This window comes from Cyprinus carpio, chromosome B14 (genome assembly GCF_018340385.1).
Source record: "Cyprinus carpio isolate SPL01 chromosome B14, ASM1834038v1, whole genome shotgun sequence".
NCBI lineage: Eukaryota > Metazoa > Chordata > Actinopteri > Cypriniformes > Cyprinidae > Cyprinus > Cyprinus carpio.
In genome coordinates this window covers 11,674,320-11,696,721 of record NC_056610.1, presented here as the reverse complement: position 1 = coordinate 11,696,721, position 22,402 = coordinate 11,674,320, and the positions used below count along the sequence as shown (strand labels likewise).

Genomic DNA, 22,402 nt, shown 5'->3' with positions numbered 1-22,402 from the left:
CCCTTACCGTTTGTTTGAGGTAATCTGAACCCAGGCAGTATCTTGCTCTTTTCATCTTTCAGTACCGTGTTCAGTGATAAAGTCTGTGCAAACACTGGCCCTCAGGCAGGTTGAGTCAGCAGTCGTAATGGCTGGATGCATTCATGCATTGTAGTAAATAAGGCTCAGATGTAAGTGGTCTCTTGTTCCACATTATCTCAGCTAGTTTAGCGGAGCTGTTTTTTTCTGAATAATACTTCATTTGAAGTCTTCAGTCCTCGAGCACACCACAGAACCATCAAACTGAACCAAGAGGAGAAGCACGTGGTGAAATGATGACGTAACTGTCTGCATTACATGCCCACAAATAAGCATAAAGCATGATAGCCTTTATTTATGAGTGTTATGAGCATTGAAAATGCTTTTCTGAAAATGTGCTTTCATAAGGGTGATTTTAGAGAGGGCTGCTCTGAATCTGCCATGATAGGGTGCCTGATGGTGCTTCTCAAATCCCATCACAGTGGATATTAACCAGATTGTTGCCGAGCTTGAAAAAGAAGTCACCCTTCCGGAAAGCATGGTAAAATTGCTACCTGAGCTTGTGCACCTCATCCACAGACAGCTTTATAGAGTGACCTCATCTATCAAACACCCTAACGAAACTTATTTAGCTGGAAGTCCTGCTTTTTCTCTCCTTCACAGCCTGCTTGCTGCAGATTAGCCCAGACTCCGTGAACTTTTTCCCAGTCAGGGAACATTTTAACTGTTGGAAAGGATATTCTGAGTGTCCTGGGAAGAAGCCATCGCTGTAGCAGTCACGGCTTAAGAATGACTGAACCCAGACTGCATTTCGTCCAGATGCACGAAATCTCTTTCCCTTTCCCATTAATGTGGTTCAGATTTCTGGTGATGCAATGACAATGTCATAGTGATGTTTGACAGCCCCTCATACAAAATCATGAGGGTGTGTGGACAGTCATTCATTTGAAATGCAATAAAATAAGTCAACCACACTCGACTGGACTGGTCGCATGTATCAAATTCCCTCCTGCGTTGGCCAGTTTTGGTGATATTTCATGTAAATTTTGTTTTAAGGATTTAAATGGAGGAAATTCAGTTAAATGCATTTTGGTGATATTTCGTGTAAATTTTGTTTTAACTGTTGTCAACAGCCACAGAAAAAAAAAAAGTCAGTAAGATTTTATTTTTAAGTAATATAGAAAAATATCTTCAATAGCTCAACGAGGCTTTTTTGGTTAAAGAAAAAAAAACTGTAATATTGTGAAATATTCTTGTAAGACTATTAGAGAAAAATCTATAATTTGTTTTAATATATTTTAAAATGTAATTTATTCCTGTGATGCAAAGCTGAATTCTCAGCTTCATTACTCTTTGTCACATGATTCTTCAGAAATCATTCTAATATGCTGATTTGGTGCTCAAGAAACATTTTTATCATAATCAATGTTGAAAACAGTTGTTGTGCTTATTAATATTTTTGCGAGGGTTTTTTGTTTGATGGATGGAATTTTAAAGAGAAGAGTTTTTTTTTGATATAAATATTTTTTGTAATTTTATAAATATTTTTTGTGTCTTTTGATTTGTTAATTTTATTTTTGAATAAAAGTATTGATTTTATTTTTAAAATATTAAAGTATTAAAGATATTTTTTTGATCTAAATTTTTTGTGTTGTTGTGTGTTTTATTTTGTGATTTCTTATGATGAATATTAATAAAGAAGAGTATTTTTAGGCTTCCATAAAACTTTAATGAGATGCAGCCCTAGTTTCTGACCTGATCAGTGGGCAGCTGTCCGCCTGTCTGAGGTGTGAAGCGTTCTTTGGGCAGGTTGAATCACAAATTAATCTGTTTCCATTGATGAGGTGCAGACTTGTTTTGGAGACTGGCAAATTTGTGGGGGAGCAGGTTGGGATAATTGATTTTTTTGTGTTTGATGAATGTTTCTTCACTGTGTAATGAAGAAACTCTTCCCAGAGTCACAAACTTGTACTCAGTATAATTCCAACTCTGAGAAGCAATGAATTACAAATTCTTGGAATCTTAACATGAATTGTGATTAAACATTGATTGTTTTATAAAGCGAAGATGATGTTTGGAAAGATAAATGCATGTGCTACAGTATTTTGAAAGCAGAATTGTAGAGAGATGGATGTGCACAAAAAGGTGGTTTTTATGGTTGTCTGGGGACTCTCGTAAATTAAATTTTTTTTTTTTTTTTTTTTTTACATTTTACGCCACCAGGTGACCTAAAATCAGAAGATCCAGCCAATAAGGAAGCAGGAGACGAAAAAGCAGAGGAGGACAATGACTACCATCGCAGTGATGAGCAGGTAGGTTTCCCCGTACCCATCTGACCTCACTAATGTCCCACAAGGGAGCCTCACATTCTATTAGCGTGTCCTAGTTAGTAAGAACGTGTAAGGGCTATGTTTAGAATATCATACTACTGTACTAGTCTATTTCTGCAGTGTACAGTACTTTGGAATACACGGATGACATATATTTCCAAGTCTACAAGAGCAGACCCAGCATAGAATAACAAATCCCATAATGCAACTAGCTCAACATGACCAGTTTCCATTTTTAGAGTGATGAATGAACCAATTATATCAACTTTGAACTTTTTTTAATTTAAGATATTTTTTGCACAAAAAAGAAGTTGCTTATGTTCACCAAGGCTGACAAAAAGCTTTAAAAAGTAATATTGTGATATAACAAGTTAAAGATGTTTTATTTAATGATATATTTCATAATTCATTCTTTAAAATATTACCATTGTGTGTGTTTTTAATATAATTTTTTAGATCAATTTTGAATTAACTTATTAATTTCAACATGCACATAATAAGGTCAAGTGTAGCATAATACTGTTGACCTTTGTCATTGCATAATGCATTTACCTTGTATAAAAAAAAAAAAAAAAAAATGCTGCAGCATTCTTGTAGTTTTATTTTAAAATTTTAGTGTGTGTAATGTTCTGTGCCTTTTTGTTTTTTGTTATATAATCTGTTCTGTTTTGATATTTTTATAGAGAGATTTTTTTGGTTTTATTGTGGTTGTTGGTTTTTTTTTTAAAGACTCTTATATAGTGGAGTTTGTGTTCCTGCTCTCCTCTGAGCTTCTTAATAATGCAATAACAGAAGGTTGTGCGGCTGCTGTCTACTCACTTCTTCTGCATTAGGAATACAGATTCTCTTCCTTATATAGATTCTGATGCCAAGTGGAGTGTAGGGTGTTTTGTCTGTTATGCTGCACCATACCATCTTGGATACATTTGCATGGTTGGCAATATTAAAATATATACCATTTTTTGCAGTGATTGCATTTCCATCAAAAGCAACTCATAAAATAATTCATGCTGTGATATAAGATTTCCTAGTGGAGTGTGTGCATGTGTGAGTGAGATTTATAGAGCAGAAAGCACAAAGAAGAACAAGGAACGGAGATGGTATGGTGTAAATGGCTGGAGTATGGGTGTGTTCTTGTTTGTTGGAGGAAGAGATCGATGAAGATTTCAGAGTTACTGATGTCCTGTGGTCATGAGTTTTCTTGCAAAAGTGCGAGGACAGATTGTCTCTTCATACGGCCTGCTGTAGTAAAGCTGAGACAGGCACTTTGGCCTCATATATAATGTAAAAAGTCAATGAAAATTTCAACAGCCCTCGTTCAGCTCTCGTGCTGAAACTCCAAATACGCCTTGCAGAAGAAACCCAGGAAATGCTGTGCCTGTGACGGTAGCTGGATAAACAGAAGATTTAACCGCTTTTATTGATTCAACGTGACTAATAAACACACGATTATGACAATATATGGTTTATCTGAGTTATTATTATTATAATAATTTATTATTATTATAATTTTAATTAAAATAAAGTATATTTATAATGCAATGCCTTTATCACTGCTTAGTGCCTTATTCTGTGTAAGAAGCCACATCATCTCACAAAAGGATTTATTTCAAACACTCATCTGACATTATGAAGTGGGTTTGGAGTAAAAATCTGTTATTAAATGTGGTATTTTCACATGCTTTCCGATGGAGCAACATTTACTACACATAGCCGTAGTTCACTGAGAAGCTAAGTTACAGCTGTCATGATCGCGAACAATTTCTTCAATTTCATAATCGCGCAATAAAACCGTCTGCGAATATTTTTATTTTTATTTTTTTTGCGTAACTTGTCAGTGAACAACAGCTCTGTGTAGTAAATGCTGCTCCATCTGAAAGCACGTGATGATGATTTACTGCTGATTACAGAACCGGCTTTACTAACAAAATGCGCATGACAATCACATTTGATTTATTGTGCAGCCCTAGTTCTGAGGGAAAAATAAAATACTGCAAATGTAGAATACAAACTTTTTAAAATTACTTCTGAATATGTGCTTATAATAGCATGGTGAGTGTGTGATAGATACCAACCTGTGGTGATTCCCTACACAAACTAGAATATCGACCCTTGTAGAATTAGATTTTAAATCACAATAATCAACAGCTCATGGCATCTTGAGGAAGGAAGGATATTCACTGGTGGCTGTGGCAAATAAAAGCCTCTGATGTGGTTGTTCTGGGGTCTGGAGGTTTAATTGGTTGAGTGAGTTCACCATTAGTCATTTGTGTGACTGTTTGCGGTGAGCATAGCAGCCCCGGAGGTGCAGTGGTGAGTGAGTTATATGACACAGTAATATGCAGCTAATGGCGAAGTTCCTTCCTTGTGTTTAATAGTATGCCCATGTTTGATTACATCTCACCACCACCTGCCTATAACCGAGCAAATCTCCGATTTACAGCACACTGTTCTTGTAAAGAATGTGGTTGTACGTGGCCCTCAGAAACCCTCAGTTTTCTCCCGGCACCGTTTGCCCTTGAAATGGGCTGGCCTTTAGTTGCCAGGCGCAGCTGCCCCTCCTCATCTTTCTCCATTACTGTCTGTTCTTGGTGAGGCCTGGTCCAAATGGGCCGCTGTGCCACTCTGCACTGCTCAGTCACTTATCGGCAGAAGGACAGAGGGACGGGGAGAGAGAGAGGCATGAAATCCTTAATGCGTCTTGACTCTCTGAAGCCCTCACTCTGCCACTGCACCTGCCGGGCAGCCCGAGGCGACTCAACCCTCAGCTCAGTTTTGAAAGATGGCGGAGCTCATACTGGCATCTGCTGCTTTGTTGTGGAAATTATGTTGCTGGCGTCTGTATTTTTTTTATGTGTGGCCATGCATTTTTTGAATAAGAATTATGTTGCTTAACTTTTATTCTTGACTTGATGACCTGTTTGGGTTTATGCTTAGGTTTGTTGATGACGTTATTTAATTTAGCAGATGCTTTTAACAGGAGCGATACATCCTAAGGAAAAAGTAGCATAAATGTGCTTTCTTGACAGCCAGGACCTAAATTGAACATTTGTAAATCACAAAAATCATATTTATTTATTTATTTTTTTGACTTGTTACTTTTTTTTAGAAACTCTATTGCAAACATAATTAACAGTCTATATCATATTATAGTAATGATACTTCAGTGACATATACTGTAGTAGCATTGAAAGACGTTTCTTATGCTCAACAAGGTTGCATTTATTTGATCAAAAATCATCATTGTGAAATATTATTGCAATGTAAAGTGAAATATTATTGCAATGTAAAGTAATGGTTTTCTAATTGTATATTTTAAAATGTTATTCCTGTGATGCAAAGCTGAATTTTCAGCATCATTATTCCAGTCTTCAGTGTCACATGATACTTCAGAAATCATTCTAATTTCCTGCTTAAGAAATATTTCTTATCCTGTGCTGCTTTATATTTTGTTCCAAAAACTGATACTTAAAAAATTAATACTTAAAGTTAAAAAGAACAGCATTTATTTGAAGTGTATTTTTTGTTACATTAAAAAAGACGTCTTTATGGTTTCCTTGCTGAATATAAAAATCCATATCCATAAAAAATCCAAATTAATTCTAAACCCAAACTTTTGAATTGGTACTTCAAATTAAAGATGGACAAAAGGTCTGCTAAAAAAATCTGTTGTCGCTCAGATTTTCTCTGAGCATTGTTTAACTGGGATGCCGCATTCATCAAGAATGCTTGATGAATTTTCTTTCTGTTGAATTCCATGTGTAGAATATTCCTCACAATAACCCACCAAGCTAAAACATTGTCTTCACGTTGTTGCGACAGGTGCTGTCAGAGACTGAGAATGACTCATCTTGCATATAATATTTTGACTGACACAATGACCTGTGGTGCTCTCACAAATATGCTAGGAAAAGTGATCGGGATAAAATCTCTCATTCTGAATAATGCAACATTTAATCTGTGTTCAAATTTACAGGGTTCCTGGAAGGTTAAAGCGATTCAGTTCATTTTACAAGATTAGATCATTTGGAATACCCTGCAATGTCATCAAACACCGACGAAATATCATACTTGTGTATATAAATATAGTATACGTTTGAATGCGATTACAACTCTTTTCATTTGTATTGAAAATTAATTACCTCCAATTGCTTCTCACAGCAAATTGCTGTCAGTTTAAACCTGTTAAATGACAACAAATCATTTTCAGTGAGAGTTTCTAAGCGATGCCAATGACAGCAAACATTAGTGATGCAAAGTTTTATACATATAGTACAGTACGGGTCTAACAATGTTGCAAGAAGACTGTGAGAGCCTTGATTAGAGGCTTAAAAATCATTCAACCAGTTCAGTAGGTTTAGTACCTGAAATATCATATTTTTACTTGTGCAAGTATTTTGTGAGGCTCTACATGGTTTCTGATATTTAGTTGGTAATTGTTGAATTTTCTTGTTCACACGATGTAGTTAAGCTAAAGCTAAGTCACAGTCTCTCTTGCTTTTGTCGGTTCAGGTGAGTATCTGTCTGGAGTGTAACAGCAGTAAGCTCAGAGGACTCAAGCGGAAGTGGATTCGTTGTTCGGCTCAGGCGACTGTTCTCCACCTCAAGAAGTTCATCGCAAAGAAGCTAAACCTGACATCTTTCAATGAGGTATGTGATCCGCTAGACCTGGAGCGAAGTTCAAAATAAAACCCATTATCTTCCTTTTCCCTCGGTTAAAGTTAACTTGTTAGAGACCTTTGCCACCATGCCAGCCGGCATCGGCGTTCCCTTCATGACAACGGCTCTTGTGTGAGTCACCATGCGCATTTCAAAGCTCCTCCGCGCTGTCACGATTCCCATAAAGCTTTCAGCATGCCTCATATTTTCAGAGACAAATAATAGCCTGTAATATCATTTGCTCTCTGTCATGTATCTCGCAGCCTGCCAATGTCTCATAGTACAATTTAACACAAAACTTGACTAATTATTGCTGCTCCATCACCCGTTTTTCCCTCCTTTGTGTTAGAAATGTGTGGGCTATTCCACCGCACACATCCGTCAAAAACTTTCCCCCGCAATAATACTGTCAGATGCCTGTTGTTCTCGGCGAGTATCGAGAGTTATAGCTGCCAACAGCACAATACCGCTCCGAGCCAGATAAAAAAATACAACTCCGGAATGGCAGCGGTTTGTGTAGCCGCTCTGTTTGAAGTGTAGGAGAAAAGCTAAATCTTTGAAGAACTAAATCCTAATAAGCATCAAAAGTTTCATTTTTTTTCACTGTCAGACGTTTCTGTCTCTGGCTCGCATCCTAGATGACTTTAAACGCTGAATAATGCCGAGAGCTCATGGCCTCCAGCAGGTGTTGCTGTGGTCGTGCTGCTCTTGATCGACTCCCAGCGAGCCAAAACACACAGACACCAGCGCTGGTGTTTCACTGTGCACTATTCCAGAGAGAGCGGCATCCCTTATACTGTGATACACATAATCCTTTGGGCGGTTATGGCTGCTCTTGTGCATTAAAGGTTTTGCGTCTTTTGTTTTGGCTTGAATAATAGGTGGAACTGAATGTTGTGAGTGTACAAAGGACTGTCACCTTTCTGTAAAGCAGCATAAAATCCCACCTGTCCCCAGAGACGTCCGTACACAATTGATTATGCTGTTTTCTGGAATATTTTTTTCTGATTGGTCAGTTGCAGCATTCATATTTTTGTATAATGGCTGTTAAACTGTACATTTGAGCAATGTCCTAATTATGTTCTACATAGCTGTTACTAAAATATTTTTATATTGTATCTTTGATTAAAAAAATCACTCATGTAATAATGTGTATGGAGAGAAAGAGAGTTTATTTATTTATTTGGTGATTAGCTGTAAAATATATTGGACTATCTGTGCAAAACTAGCCTAGATGTTTTAAAACTCCGCTAGATCGCGAGATGCATTTTTAATGTTTTTAACATGACACATCATCTCAAAAATGTAACATTAATATCATGAAAATGTTTGAGTCTGACAGTAATTGCCTAAATGCTGACTTGAGGCAGTGAATTCAGTTTGATTGCTGTAATGTTATGCTAAAGTTGTAAGCATGCTGAAACCTTCTCCATGAAGTCTGAGGTTGCTAAAAATTTTCAAACTTAAAAATAATCAAGATAAACTCATTAGGAATCATTCAGGATGGCTAACTGGTCATCGAGCAGAAGACTATTTGACCATCCTGACCCATCCCTAATAAGGGTCCCATTCAGTTTATTGTCCGATAATGAGCAGCTGACTTATTTAAAGGTGCTGTATGTAATTTTTTTGACTGGACTAAAGCATAAAAATACCATAATGTGTTTGCAGATATTTAATAAACATGCTAAATTCACATATTTGTTTGTCCGTAAAACAACATTAGAGCAAGTTATTCTGCTTTGAAATGTATGCTCCGTGTCGGAATGTTTTGTTTTGTTCTGTGTGACTCCGCCCACTGTGAGTGTAACCAATAGTATTGCGACAGGGTTGCCAGTTTGTGGAAAACGCAGTGTATCGCAACCATTAAAGCCAGCAAACAAACTGGGTCAAAGATTGCAGATTGTACCCGACCTAAAAAGCCTCTGCATCTATCGAAAACGAGGAATATTAAACACAAATAAAACAACTCATCACCTTAAACTGTAAGGGTTGTTGGCTAACGTTGACTTGTTCCTTGTTGCATCTTGCAACCTGTGTGAGCGTCGAGTCTGAGGAACAGGGTGCGGGAGAAACAACACTCTTCAATATTTTGAATTTGGACTGCAGTACCCATTTCAACTGCTAGCTGTCAATATTACATACTGCACCTTTAATGGTACTGCAAGATAACAGGAAGAATAGTTTTGTTTAGTCTTTTCTCGTATACTGTATTTTTTGGGGCTTGTTTGCTATATTTGTGTGCTTATTTTCAGCTGGACATCTTATGTAATGAAGAAATCTTGGGCAAGGACCATACTTTGAAATTTGTTGTGGTAACAAGATGGAGATTTAAGGTAATTAATGAGAAACTTGTGTGATTGAATGCTTGTCGTAGAATAGCTTGGGTTTATTCTTCCCGTTTGCCGTACTGATGTGTATGTCACTTTCTACACCTGCATGGATAATTTGCATAATTTGCATGCATGCATAATCAAACACAGCATGTGAAGATATGAAATTGTCTTTGTGTTGTCTTGACCAGTATTATATATTCATCTCTTCCATTTTAAGTAATGTTCATTCAACAGCAAGTCAGAAATTGACATTTTGATGCAGAGATGTTTTTTTTATTTTTAAGGTTGCATATCTAATTCTGCTTCCCTGAAATGCCATTGCAAAAACAATAGATGCACTTGACTTTTTGTGCCTTTGTTTCCATTCTAGTTACTCTATGACTTTCAGTCACACAAATGCTTGTGTGTTTTGTGTGCGTTCCAGAAATCCCCCCTCCTCCTTCATTACAGACCCAAAATGGATCTGCTGTAGTTGGACAAAAACGCTTGGTTGTTTTGGCCCAGTGGCTGAGGACTGTGCTACGTGCTATATATGCAGAGACCATCAACGCCCACACCAAACAAACACCCGTCAACACAGATACGAGCCAGCAAACAACAAAACCAGCACAGCCACTGCGACACTGGCAACTTTTGGGAACAACCGCTTTTCTCTGTTTGTTCGTCCGCTATATGTCCTATATATGTGAAAAATTGAGAGAAAGCATATATTTATACTTTTGTATAGATGAGAGAAGTGGAACCAAGACCTTATTGGTGCGCTGTTTACACTATTAAAACAAAAAAAGAAAAAAAAAAGGTCATAAGAAAAGATTTAACATTTTTTTTGTACCATTGGACTTTGTTCCTACTTCAATTATGGGCAAAAAGATGGTGCTCGGTGTCTGCCGCCCTCCGTGGAAGTGTCCACTTTTACACTGCTAACCAGAAGAGAAGAGGCGTTTCAAACTGACCGCTCTCTCTCAGGTCTTACCCAACAATTCTCGGGAGTGCAGAGCCTTTCTAAGCTTATATAAAGCAGTTTATATGAGTGTATTATTTCAGAGCGGTTTCTTTTTTTACTTTTCGGCATCGCTACGAGTGGAATTGTGAATAGGCAAATTTATGTGTAGTATTTATGTTCTGTTTACCAATATTGTATATAAAAGTTGTTGGTGGAGAGAAGGGATGAAAGATGTTATGAAAGTGTGTGTGAAAGACTAAAAGGATAGAAAAATATAGACCGATTAGAGTGGTTTTCCAAAAATGCTCTATTTTGGCCTGTGTTTATGTGGCTACATGGAAAAGACATAAATATTTAGCTAAATTCAAGGCAGATTGCAAATTGGGTGAATCTCACTAAATATTTTCACCCCAAAATCAAAAGAAAAAAAGAAATTGTATTTTGCCAAAAGGAAATGAAGGTTTGTTTTGGGACCATTAAGATTTGTTTTTGCCATTATTTTTAGGAAAATTACGCAAATCCCCTGCCCAAATTCAGACATTATTATAATGCATCTGTATGGTTTTGTGATTTTCATTTTTCGCAATACAGATTTGCATTACTGTAATACAGTAAAAAGTGTATTACAGTAAACGGTAACAGTGTATTACAGTAAAAAGTGCATCTTTTTATCTTTATTTACAGCACACCTTAAAGTCAGTACAGTGTATACATCTGTGATGAATAAATACAATTTTAAAATCACATTTCTTTACATTTTCCTTACATTCTTTATTTTTTTGTATTTGCATTGCAGTAATGAGCAGTTTTGTAGATTGTTATTTATTAAGAAAATAATGTCACAATGCAAAAAAGTCTTAATGGTCATAAAAACAATCTACTTTTTCTTAAATATAATTTAATAGATGAATTATAATAATTATAATTATTATTTTATAAATAATTTTGTAAAAGATATATAAATTATTTAGTGTTTTTCCTCTTTTTTTCATTAGATTTTCGGGTAAAATATGACCCAAGCAATTTGACAAAAGTTATGAAATTCACTCAGTACATCTCTTTTTAGTGGTGCAGACGTTTTATGATGCAAAAAGCTTATATTTTGGTTCTCTTTAACTAAGGATGATTTTTAAGTGTCTAATTAAACACATCAGTGATTAAAATCGATTTTTGAACAGGAAAGTTGCTTTTAATCATTTGATTCTCCCAAATGTTAATTTGCAGCTCTAGAGTCATTAAGGATGTGTGAGGATGAATCCTTAGTATGTTAATATCTTTAACTTACTTTCATAAACAGCCAACCCCATCATATAATCCCACAGCCTCAATGTCATATATGCAATGCATTACCATTTAATTGAAGATGTAACATTCAGTCCTTACAATGACGTGATGTCAGTTCTGTGCTCCTCCACAGTATGAATGTAACCCACAAGCAACCGTCCATATGTATTGTACAGTTATTTGTTTTATCACTGTCTTTAGTGCCAAAGGCTTCATACTCCCCCCTGACTTCACTCTGTTCCGGGAGGCAAGCTGCATGGATGGCAGAATGCGAAAAGTGTTTGGCCTTTAACTGATCTAATATAGAGGAAAATGGCAAATTGAGATCAGAGTATGATTTTTCGGGTTAGGTTATTGAAAATTGGCTAGTTGTTGCAATCGTTGGTTTTATTTATTTATTTATTTTTTTTTGGTGGGCCCTCAATGAATTAAAGTCATTTTTATTTCCATTGTGGCAGACAAACTGCTTCTAGTTGATCAAACATTAAAGGGCTCTTATCAGATTTCTAACGTAAAAGTATTTGAAATCTTTCTCAAAGAGCTAATTGACTTTTTATATCCAAACATTTACTTAAAAAGCCTGTTTTTACTTTGAAACAATCCACTGTCGGTCAGCTTTTACACGGGTAAATGCCAAACCAGCTTGACCAAATTTCTCTGGATATCAAGTTATTCCACAAATACTGATTTTTTTATTTTTTATTTTTTTATATCCAATACTGGAGTCTTGCCCATGAGTCTTTTTTCACTGTCTTATAATGTGAATTATCTCAGTATGCATTCTGTTTTCAGCTTCACTGCATATTGTTTGGCTTTATTGCATCACCAATATGCTTTTGTAAAGAGGATGATGTCATGATGTTTTAAATATTGCGTTCTTGTATGTATCCGCCATTTCACACAAACGTTTAAATGGCTAGCATTCCAAACAGACTGCAGGTTTATTCCTGGTGATGAAAAGGCAACAAATGCATGATTTTACGGTTTTATTTAATGCGTTTCTGATACTCGTCATTTTTTGGGGTCATTGCCATGGTGAAGGCTGGTGTTCGCTGGCGTTTCTCCCATTTGAGACAATAACCGGTGCTAATGTTTTGTACCTTTTACAAATAAACCGAACTACACATGGTGCAGACCAGGACTGAGTCTTAAAATAAGTGTATAGCTTTTTGAAATGTTTGGTGCTCTCAGGTCATGTGAAACTTGTTTTTACAGCCTGTCTTTGAGGAAAGTTGGTTATGGATTCATGAATTTTCTTTTACTGCTGTCCTAGGTCAATCTGAATAAGTCTCAAATGGCAAAATAACACCTTCGTTGTCATAAAGAACACTAGCATTTAGAGTAAGACCAGTTGTACATCATTTCCACAGCTTTGCTCAATCATTCCAGGATTTGAACATGGCAACTTGTTCTGGCACTGTTCTATATTGTTAAACCTCTTTCGCAAATCTCTATGCGGTGGTTCCATTTTTTGGAGATGAAGGCAAGTCGGAAGACAGGGTTTTTTGCTTTAGTATTGTTTAAATCCCCACACAGTTCCACTCTCCCAGGGCCTCATTGTGCATGAGAGGTGTGTTAGCGCTCTGAGGTAGATTCGCTATCCTGCGCAGTATTGGAATTGATCGATGCTCGGGCCGTGTTATCAGGCTTGCATTGAGACATCAGAGCTACTTCACTTGACAGGCAGGCTGTAAGAAGCTTACTAGAGACCTGCTTTACTGCTTTAGAAGCTGTGGACTGTGTCCAGACTGAAGTTGCCAAGACTGGAGGCTGGTCGTCTTATCTCCGTTTGCTAGTTTTTTTGTTTTTTTTTTGGCAGCGTGTGGCCCTGCGACAATGGTGCCCCGTGACTGACTTTGAAATTCGAAACTGAGCTACAAATCTGGAGATGTAGAGATGATATCAGAGGATGATCCTTAGGTGAATCTCAGGAAATTATCTGTAACGTATCTGTGTCGTATTTCACCCCAAATGAAAAAAAGAAGTTATATTTTGCTATTGTGTAATGACCAGTGTGATGTTTTGAAATTCATTTTCCTCCAATTGTCATTAATGTAATGCAAAAAATATCTTTTACTGTAATGTAAAAAGATTATATTTAATTTATTTATAGATTGAAATATTTCTTGTAGGCATTTATGTTGATGTAATTCAATGTGAATATTGTGGGGGAAAAACGGAGAATGGCCAGGTGTGTTATAGTAATGATAATTTGGGAGCAAGTTTGGCTTAATTGTCATGTTAAGCGAGAGTTCACCTAAAAAAATGAAAATTGTCATCTACTCTTCCTCATGTTTTTCCAAACTGGTATGCATTTTTCCTTGTAGTGTATTTCTATGGCTACCAGAAACTGTTTGGTTACCAAAATTCTTCTTCAAAATTATATATTATATATAAATTATATAATATATATATGAAAGAAACTCATACAGGTTTGGAGCAACTAATGGGTTACTATGAAAATTGATATAATTTTAATTTTTTGGTGAACTATCCCCTTAATGGTCTAAGAATAGGGTTAATTTTCTATATATAAAATATCATTTCTTTTTTTTTCGGAGTGAAATTTGACCTAGACATGTTTTCACGATTCACCTCTCTGTGTCAACAGAAAACATTTCAATAAAATAAAAACTACCCATTTCTCCATCGTGCAAGATTTCAGCTGCGCTGGAAAGCACTTCTTATTTATTGTCTTTTGAAAAGCTTACCGCAGCCCTAAAAGGGCACCATTTCGGTTTATTTCTCATTCTGTATATCATCTCTCTCCAGTCACTCTCTCGAGTCAGGATCGTCTGTCCTCTGAGTCATCTGCCGTGATTGTATTCTCACTAGAGCAGTGTGTTTAAAGAGCACTCTGCGTTAAGGTCTGAGAGTCTGTAAAATCAGACTATGAGGCTGACACACAGAAACTGCAATCCTGTCCTAATAGGGTTTCAGCGGGTGACTTTTCTAAGGTTGCATTGATTGAGCTACTATGATTGGTCAGTTTTTGGGTTCGGCTGATTATGAGCCTGATTGGCTAGTGGTTGCAAGGTATGTCACTATGGCTATTGTTTGCTGTCAGTTAAAAGCATTGAAACATTCCTGTACGAAATCTCTTGTTTGGGCAACCGGTTTTCACAATTATTCGCAGTCTGGGTATTGTATTTGGATTGTTGTTGATTTGAAGTAACTAACCTTCAAGGTGGTACCCTCAAATGAGCCATATATATTTATCACACTTCTCACATTTCCACCCATTAAATGTTATTTATTTATACTGTAAAGACTGAAGTGATCTGAAATATAAAGCCTGTCGAGATTTGCCGCCTCTCGTTGATATCTTTATCTGTACATGCTTTGATTGATTGATATATACAGGATTTGAACATGATGAAATAGCATCACTTAAGCATTATATCCCTTTTCCTTCTCTGCCATTCAGTATATAGTCTTATCCGTGTATGCGCTTTGTGTATTAAAGAAGCTGAAAATTCATTTCAAGGTTGTGGTGGGACCGGGAAAAAGCATTCAGATTGGGTCGTGTGGAACGATCGTTATGTATCCAAGGAAAAAAATTAAAAGTGCAATATATGTCTCTCAGATGGTTCTTGGTTTCAGCTCTGGAAGCTTCATTCGATTTATATCTGTTCGTTAGGTGCTCAGGTCACAGATAGAGTCCATACAGTTCTCATCCCTCTGATTCTACGGGTGCCTGCTTGGCGCAATTCACACTAATGTTCCAAACATAGCACATTGTTTTCCTCACATTCTTTTGGTTCTTTTTGCAACAGCTGTTAAGTTTCTTTTAGTGGTATAATATTGACATTTAATAGTGTCCTTTTCCTTGTCTCTTTTTTTTTCTGGCATAATGATTATTTATTGCACATGGTTTCCATAGTCACACAAAGGAGTTTTGTTTAAAATGGGCTGGAGTTTCTTACAATTTTATGGAAGCTTTTGTTGAAAATTTTGAAAGTGTGTATTTCATGAATAAATGCCTTAAAAAGAAGTGTGTCTTTTTGTCTTCTGCTTGCAACATTAGGAAAAGATTGGAGTACATTAAATTAGAATTAGCTAAAAACATCTGTGAACCTTTTTGTTAATAATACATTTAAATAACAGATTTTAAAGCTGCCATAATGAATGATTATATGAATGTCTTATAATGTCTCTGTTATATGCTTATCAATGTCAGGGCTGTGCACATATTATAGATGTGTAGATATAGTTTTTATTAATATTTTGAATCTAACTACTTTTTTAGCTTTAGTTATTTTAGTACATCAAGTTTTTAAAAAAAAAAAATTAATACGTTTTTGTATTTCAGTTAACTTTAGAGGATGCCTTTGAAATCTCAGTTCAGAAATTTCAGTTCACTTGTAACTTGTATAGTAACAATTTGTTTTGGCACAACACTAAAGATGAAGTTTTTCGAATGCAGTGCATTTCTATTCCTGTCAGTTCAATTCAGATTCCAATTCAATATCCTGTGGGTTTGGCTTTAGTTCTATTCAGCGATTTTTATGCCATAAAGCTGTTCTGAATGAATGAAGGAAAGCAACAAAGGATATAAACAACAAAGCTACCGGTTTAGAAATCCCAGAGGTGTGACCAAATATAATGGCTTTGCCTTTCTCTGTTTGTAAATTCCCAAGTGAACACTCATTGAAATGAGGCCTTTTACCATGTTAAAGAAACTGTGACGAGGTAAGCCAACTGCCTCAAGATGCACGGCACGAACAGAATAGAGCACCATGGATTTGGTAAGGTGGCGGTCAGAGTTTCAAACACAGAGGTAATGAGCCTGTAATATCCTCATTCCTTCTCATTTCACTTCTGACCGTTTGAAAAACTGCAGTCTAATGAAGTATCAGGAATGGAGGGTGCTGTTCATTTCTCCTGCTTTATCTGTATTCAAAGCAGAGTAAAGTGACCCACGGTTGCATCTAAGGAGCTTTCCAGCAACGTTGCTGAACATTCATCTGTTCTTAATATGTAAACATTAAAATTAATGTCAGTTGTAAAGATCATTAGATTTCAGTGGTTTGAAATACAACATAATACTGACAACTCAGTAAAATTTGTTAGTTAACATGTTCCTAGTCTTATAGTCAGTCAGTCCACATTATTCCAAAGGAAAAAAAATCTTAGTGTGTATATTGTAAATTGCTAAAACTTCATTATGTTTATAGCTTTCTCTAGGCATTATAAACCTCTTTGGATGTAAGTAACCTCTTTTATTTTCATTTTGTATTGCATCAGGTTACAGAAGTAGAATGGGTTGTGAAGGCTGTCATGTTGACTTTAAACAGTCAGTCATCACAGTGCCAGAGCTGAGCTTTTTGGTTTGAGGCTGCAAGCTTAAGAAATTAGACAAAGCCAGTTATCTTCAGAGGAAGTCCATGGAAATTGGTCAAAATTGTTGTTGACAGAGCTGGGTAGATTACTTACAAATTGTAGTCCGTTACTGATTCCAAATTACATGACAATAATTGTAGTTAGTATAGTAATCGGTTACATTATATATTTTAAGTAATATAGTCAGACAAATTTTTGATTACTTTTGACCTAGCTTGTTTATAAAAGAGTAAGAAATATTCTATTTGTTGTAATTAACAACATGAAGTGCATTAAACATTACATCAAGGTTTAAAGAAAAGCTAGTAATTAATTAAATCATACAAATTGAAAATTAAGAAAATCAAACATTTAAAATAACATCAAACAAAATAAAACACTTACTAAAAAAAATGAAATGTTTTATTTGTTTACCTGCATGTCATGTGACCATTAACCAACATCAGAGAACCGTGAACATGCAAATGCAGTACATAATTACCAGTTTATATCTTAAAGTTTTTGTGTGAATGTCCATAAAACTAGAAGATGATCTGTATAGGCAAACGAGCATTTAAAAGATGACAAAGAGGAATTAGGGAGATACGATAAGTTATGAATTATTTATTGATATAATGCGTGATAGTGTAATCAATATAAAAGTACTGCAGTCTGATTACGAACATTTTGAAATGTAATTTGATTTCACAAGAACTTAATTTTTGGAGTCTGGTTACATAATCCAGATTACATATAATCAGTCACTATACCCAGCTCTGTTTGTTAACATTAGTTAGTGCATATCGTGAACTAACGCTGAATATCATTTATCAAATCAGTTTGGTCATTAATCAAAGTTAATTTTTACAAGAAAATACTTCATTTTTTCTACTTAAAGATTTCACAATCTCTTACTCGCAGATTCTGTAAAATAAATTTCACTCTGAAATTGCACAAATAATTACAAAGCAGTTCCTGTGTAATTTTTTCTGTGCATGTACAATTAACATTAGCCAAGAACAATCAATCAGTCAAGTCCTTTACAAGAACTATTGTAAGTATATATATATATATATATGTGTGTGTGTGTGTGTGTGTGTGCACGACGCACCAAAAAGCTATTCAGGAAAAATGTTTTCTAGTAGTAATTAAAAATTGCAATCGATGAAGCTGACTATTCATGGAACAGTAGACTATTCCAGAGTTTAGGACCCATCATATATAATTCATGGTCACCTTTAGATTATAAATAAAGCAAGGAACCTTTGATCAGAAGCAATTGATCAGAAGACCTAAATGTTCCAGAGATAACTAAAATACAGGGATGCAAGCCCCGACTGTGCCTTGCAAACATAAAGTAGATTTAATAAATTCAATACAATATAATTTTTATTTAATGCATCAACTGAGCAAATTCAACCTTATTTTAAAATATTATAGTGACATTTATTTAGCTACTGCACTTTATTTCCAACAAGCTCAGCTATAAAATCCATACCATCTTCTCCTCACACAGATGAGACCCTCAAGAAAATAACACTGTAGACCCCATCCACAAGACTTCACCTTTTCAGTCTTTTTGTCTCTGAAGTTTTAGGACAAGTTGAGGCATGTGAGTGAAACTGTAGCTGTCATAGCTTTTGCTTTTAACACAGAGTATTCTAGGACATCATACGGATTCTATCATTAGACTGACAATGGAAGTTGAACACGACCACAAGGTGCCACTTCTGATATTTACATACAGTATATATATATATATGTATATATATATATATATATGTATATATATTTATAATTTTTTTTTTTATCTATCTTGTTTGTTCATTGGCTGCATGCTGAAGAGTGATTATGTATTCATGAAGAAATTTCAGTCTGCTGAAGCCTGTGGATTGTTTGCTGAAATTCTGAGAAATTGGAAGTAATTCAACTTTTTGCACAGAATATTCAATAACAAATTAGGATAAGAATGAGTCTCAATTAGTTTTAAAATTCCTGGCAGGAAATTTTGTGCCCAGGATAAATGAAATTTGGTTGTTGAAGCAATAAATTGCTAAAGGCTGCCTGAGTCATTTCGGGTTCCCCTTGCTGAGAATTTTAGTTCCTCATGATTGCATTGAAAAAGAAACATTGACAAAATTGAAGGGTAATCATCCCCATGAGAAATAGCCTGACAAGTGAACCAAAATGCTTGGGTAAAATATTGCCTTGTTTAAATTCTTTTTCAGGGTTTGATTGTCAAATATTAGCTAAGAGAAACTAGTTTTGAGTCCCTGAAGGGAAATGTTGCTTTTGCAAGTACAGGAATTTTAGCTATGACAAACTCATTATGAAATGAGTAGTTGTGATTGGTCAATATAGCGTTTTATTTCACAAGCTCACGTTCTATCAGGGACAGGATTTTCTTTTTCGTAAAACATGCAATTTGCATAATCACATTTTAAATGTTTAATGAAAATGTGTATATTTTTATTATGTACTAACCACTTGATAAAAGCAAAAAGGCACTTAATAGCACTTAAATATTGTGCTATATTTGTAATTCGTAAATGTAGCAATGACCTTTAATGCCCTTTAGCCACTGATTATACTAGGATAATCTTGCATTCCTTATTGTTTAATTTAAACAAAACCTACACGATGCTAAAGTGATTTCTTTTAAGCCTTGTTGTGATGCTAAACAGTTGATTGCATGAGTAATTGTGCAGTATATTCCATATTGTGCATAAACGAGATGTTTATTAAAAGCAATGCTGGACTGTTGCATCTCTTGCGCAGTATGTGTTGTTGTTTTTTTTCCCATTCAGTTGGTTTATTTAGGCATCTGCTTCTGCTGGTTGCCATGAGCAACTTGTTCAGTCAGATGTTCTCTTCTCTGCTAGTAATGTATGCATTCTGATGGGCCTTAAGATTGCAACTGTGTCATCAGAAATTACGCTTGCTAGTCAGCTAACACTTGCTAGTGCTTGCTTATCATAATGTGTTTTAGCAGATGTGCCAAATGTTGTTGGAAATGTGTGGCAACTGTGTTCTGCTGATCTTAGTGAAATAGTCATTTAACATTTTATCATTTCTAACTTTCTCCATAACATTCACTTTCTACGGAGCCCCGCACATGAAATACAAGAAAAAATAAATAAATCAATGTACTAAAACGTGCACACGATTACTATTTTGTTCCCTTGATTTATAAATTGTGCGCACGATTTACTAATTCATTCCCGTGATTTTCTAATTCGTGTGCACACGATTACTAATTATTACTCTCGGTTTATAAATTGTGTGCACAATTTAGCAAATCGAGGTAACGAATTAGTAAATCGTGCTTACAATTTATAAATCAAGAGAACGAAATAGTAAATCGTGCACATGATTTAGCCTACTATTTTTTTTCATTTCATTTATGCTCCGTAACAGTTAACATGATTTAGCCTACTATTTTTTTCTTTCTTTATGAAGAACATTACAGTTTGCTATTACAGTTGAAGCATTACACACATCATTCTGACTGAACACTGACCACCAACTCCCATAAACCATTGCACTGTTGACCAAGGGTTGGATTGGCAACCATTGCATACAGAAGGTGCAATCGTCAGCATGCAATAAGAATGAGAGCGGTTAATATAATATGTTTATTAATGTTATTATTGTTATTATTATTAAAAAAAACATAGTTGCATTTGGATCACAAACAACCTATTACTGTAACCCTTTTTTATCATTATATTACATTACATTACATTATAATCTATTGCTGTAACCCTGTGTCAATATTTTTTTAATTCCTTTTTTCTGTAAATTATCCATGCTGTGTTGACATTTGCTAATCGCAAATTGTATTATATTGTATAATATATTATTATATTATATTAACCATAACCCTTTATAATGTAACATAATATACATTTATATATTTTCTAAACCACTTGTACTTATATTTATTCTATTCTATTCTATTCTATTCTATTCTATTCTCCACACATTCATTTCCCAAACGGCTTGTACTTTATTATTTTATACTCTAATTTTATGACACAATATATTTTATTTTAACAATTTTATATAAATTTTTTTGGAATTTACTTCTAATTATTGTATTTTATGCTTTTAGTCATAGGGTATATATTTTTGACACCATCATTCACAATGTATTTATTTATTTATTTATTTAATTTATTTATTTTTTACAAATGTGTGAGAAGACAATAAAACGGAAAAATACTTCTGCTGCTGAAAGAATACTTAGGCTGCTGAAAAAGTGGGCAGTCATTGTTTCGCTTTATAAAACTCCTTATGTGGCAGCACATGTGGCCACGGGCTAGATAAGCCCCATGGGAAACTTTTTCAGGACTGCCTCAGACAAGCATTGAACAGTCCCTCACCACTGATGGATTTCCGATGCGATCTCCACCTCAGCGGACATCAGAGGCGCTTGTGATTAGTCATCCTGGAATGCTTGTCCTTGAGGTGACTTTTTGGAAAATGTGTGTCATATAAAACTTAGGAAAAGGGCCTGAAGCTTAGTTTAAAAGTCTCTGATTATGCTTTAGGTAGGAGTTCTTTCATTTATTGAAATTATTTATAATAAATGCTATTTATTTCTGGCCCATCCTCTTCTTATTGACTCAACTGAACATTGACTGCTCAGTCAACAAATAGCTCAGGCAGAGTAGCTTGAAACTTTTGTTCTTGCGATCAATCCTTTTGGGACCCAGAACTCCTTCTGTTTCATATTAAAGTATACCAATCCATTCACTTTCAAGTTTGTAATCTTCTCCAGACCAGTCTTTTTTTAGGGGGGTCGTTGATGGGAGAAGTTGTTGCTAAGACTCTGTTCCTGTGTTTGCTGCTATTGATTTCTTGAATCTCAACAACTCTTTATTGATCTCTCCGTTTGCGACCCCATCTGTTGACCCACCCTTAGTTTTAAAGCAATTTGCCGCGGCGGTACCTCTGCTAAAACGCCTTCCTGAATTCTGTCGGAGATTATGTATACTGCTGTTTTCAGGCTATTTTTCTGTCAACCAGGACCTTTATTTCATGTCATGTCAATATCAGGAACCCAGATAAACTTTTGTGGAGGGCAAAACAAGTCAAAAACTAAAAAACGTAGACAGAACTCTTTAGAATTGAGTCTGTAAAGAACCATCCAGAATACCCTATAACAACAACTGACCAACATAATGATGATTTCTGTATTTTTTCTGTAAAAATGTAGATTTGTTTCATATTTCACAGATAGACAAATAGAAAAATATAATAAAAACAATAAAATTATACATAAATAATAGTAAAAAAATATAATATAAAATAATTTCCTTAAGATTAATTTATTTTTTAGTAATTTATTAAGTATTTGTTATATAAATCATCATATGTGATTATGCATATGAATAATCAAGATTTTTTTTTATAAATGCAATTGTTTATCTATTGCAATTACTTCAAGCAAAGCAAAGTATATAGCAATTTATATATTCAGATCATTTGATCTTCCTTTAGGATAT

The 22,402-nt window shown here is 35.1% G+C and overlaps 1 protein-coding gene across 2 annotated transcripts in view; it reads left to right on the top strand.

Annotated features, from left to right (window-relative positions):
* The window catches only part of LOC109084594 (polycomb group RING finger protein 3), a 33,543-nt gene extending 17,979 nt beyond the window's left edge, over nucleotides 1–15,564 (top strand). For both annotated transcript variants that reach the window (XM_042738094.1, XM_042738095.1), the window contains exons 7-10: nucleotides 2,242–2,330; nucleotides 6,861–6,998; nucleotides 9,263–9,343; nucleotides 9,768–15,564. In XM_042738094.1, the coding sequence (XP_042594028.1) occupies nucleotides 2,242–2,330; nucleotides 6,861–6,998; nucleotides 9,263–9,343; nucleotides 9,768–9,815 (356 nt within the window). In that variant the 3' untranslated portion in view covers nucleotides 9,816–15,564. The remainder of the gene's footprint in view (nucleotides 1–2,241; nucleotides 2,331–6,860; nucleotides 6,999–9,262; nucleotides 9,344–9,767) is intronic.
* Nucleotides 15,565–22,402: the final 6,838 nt, after the last annotated feature.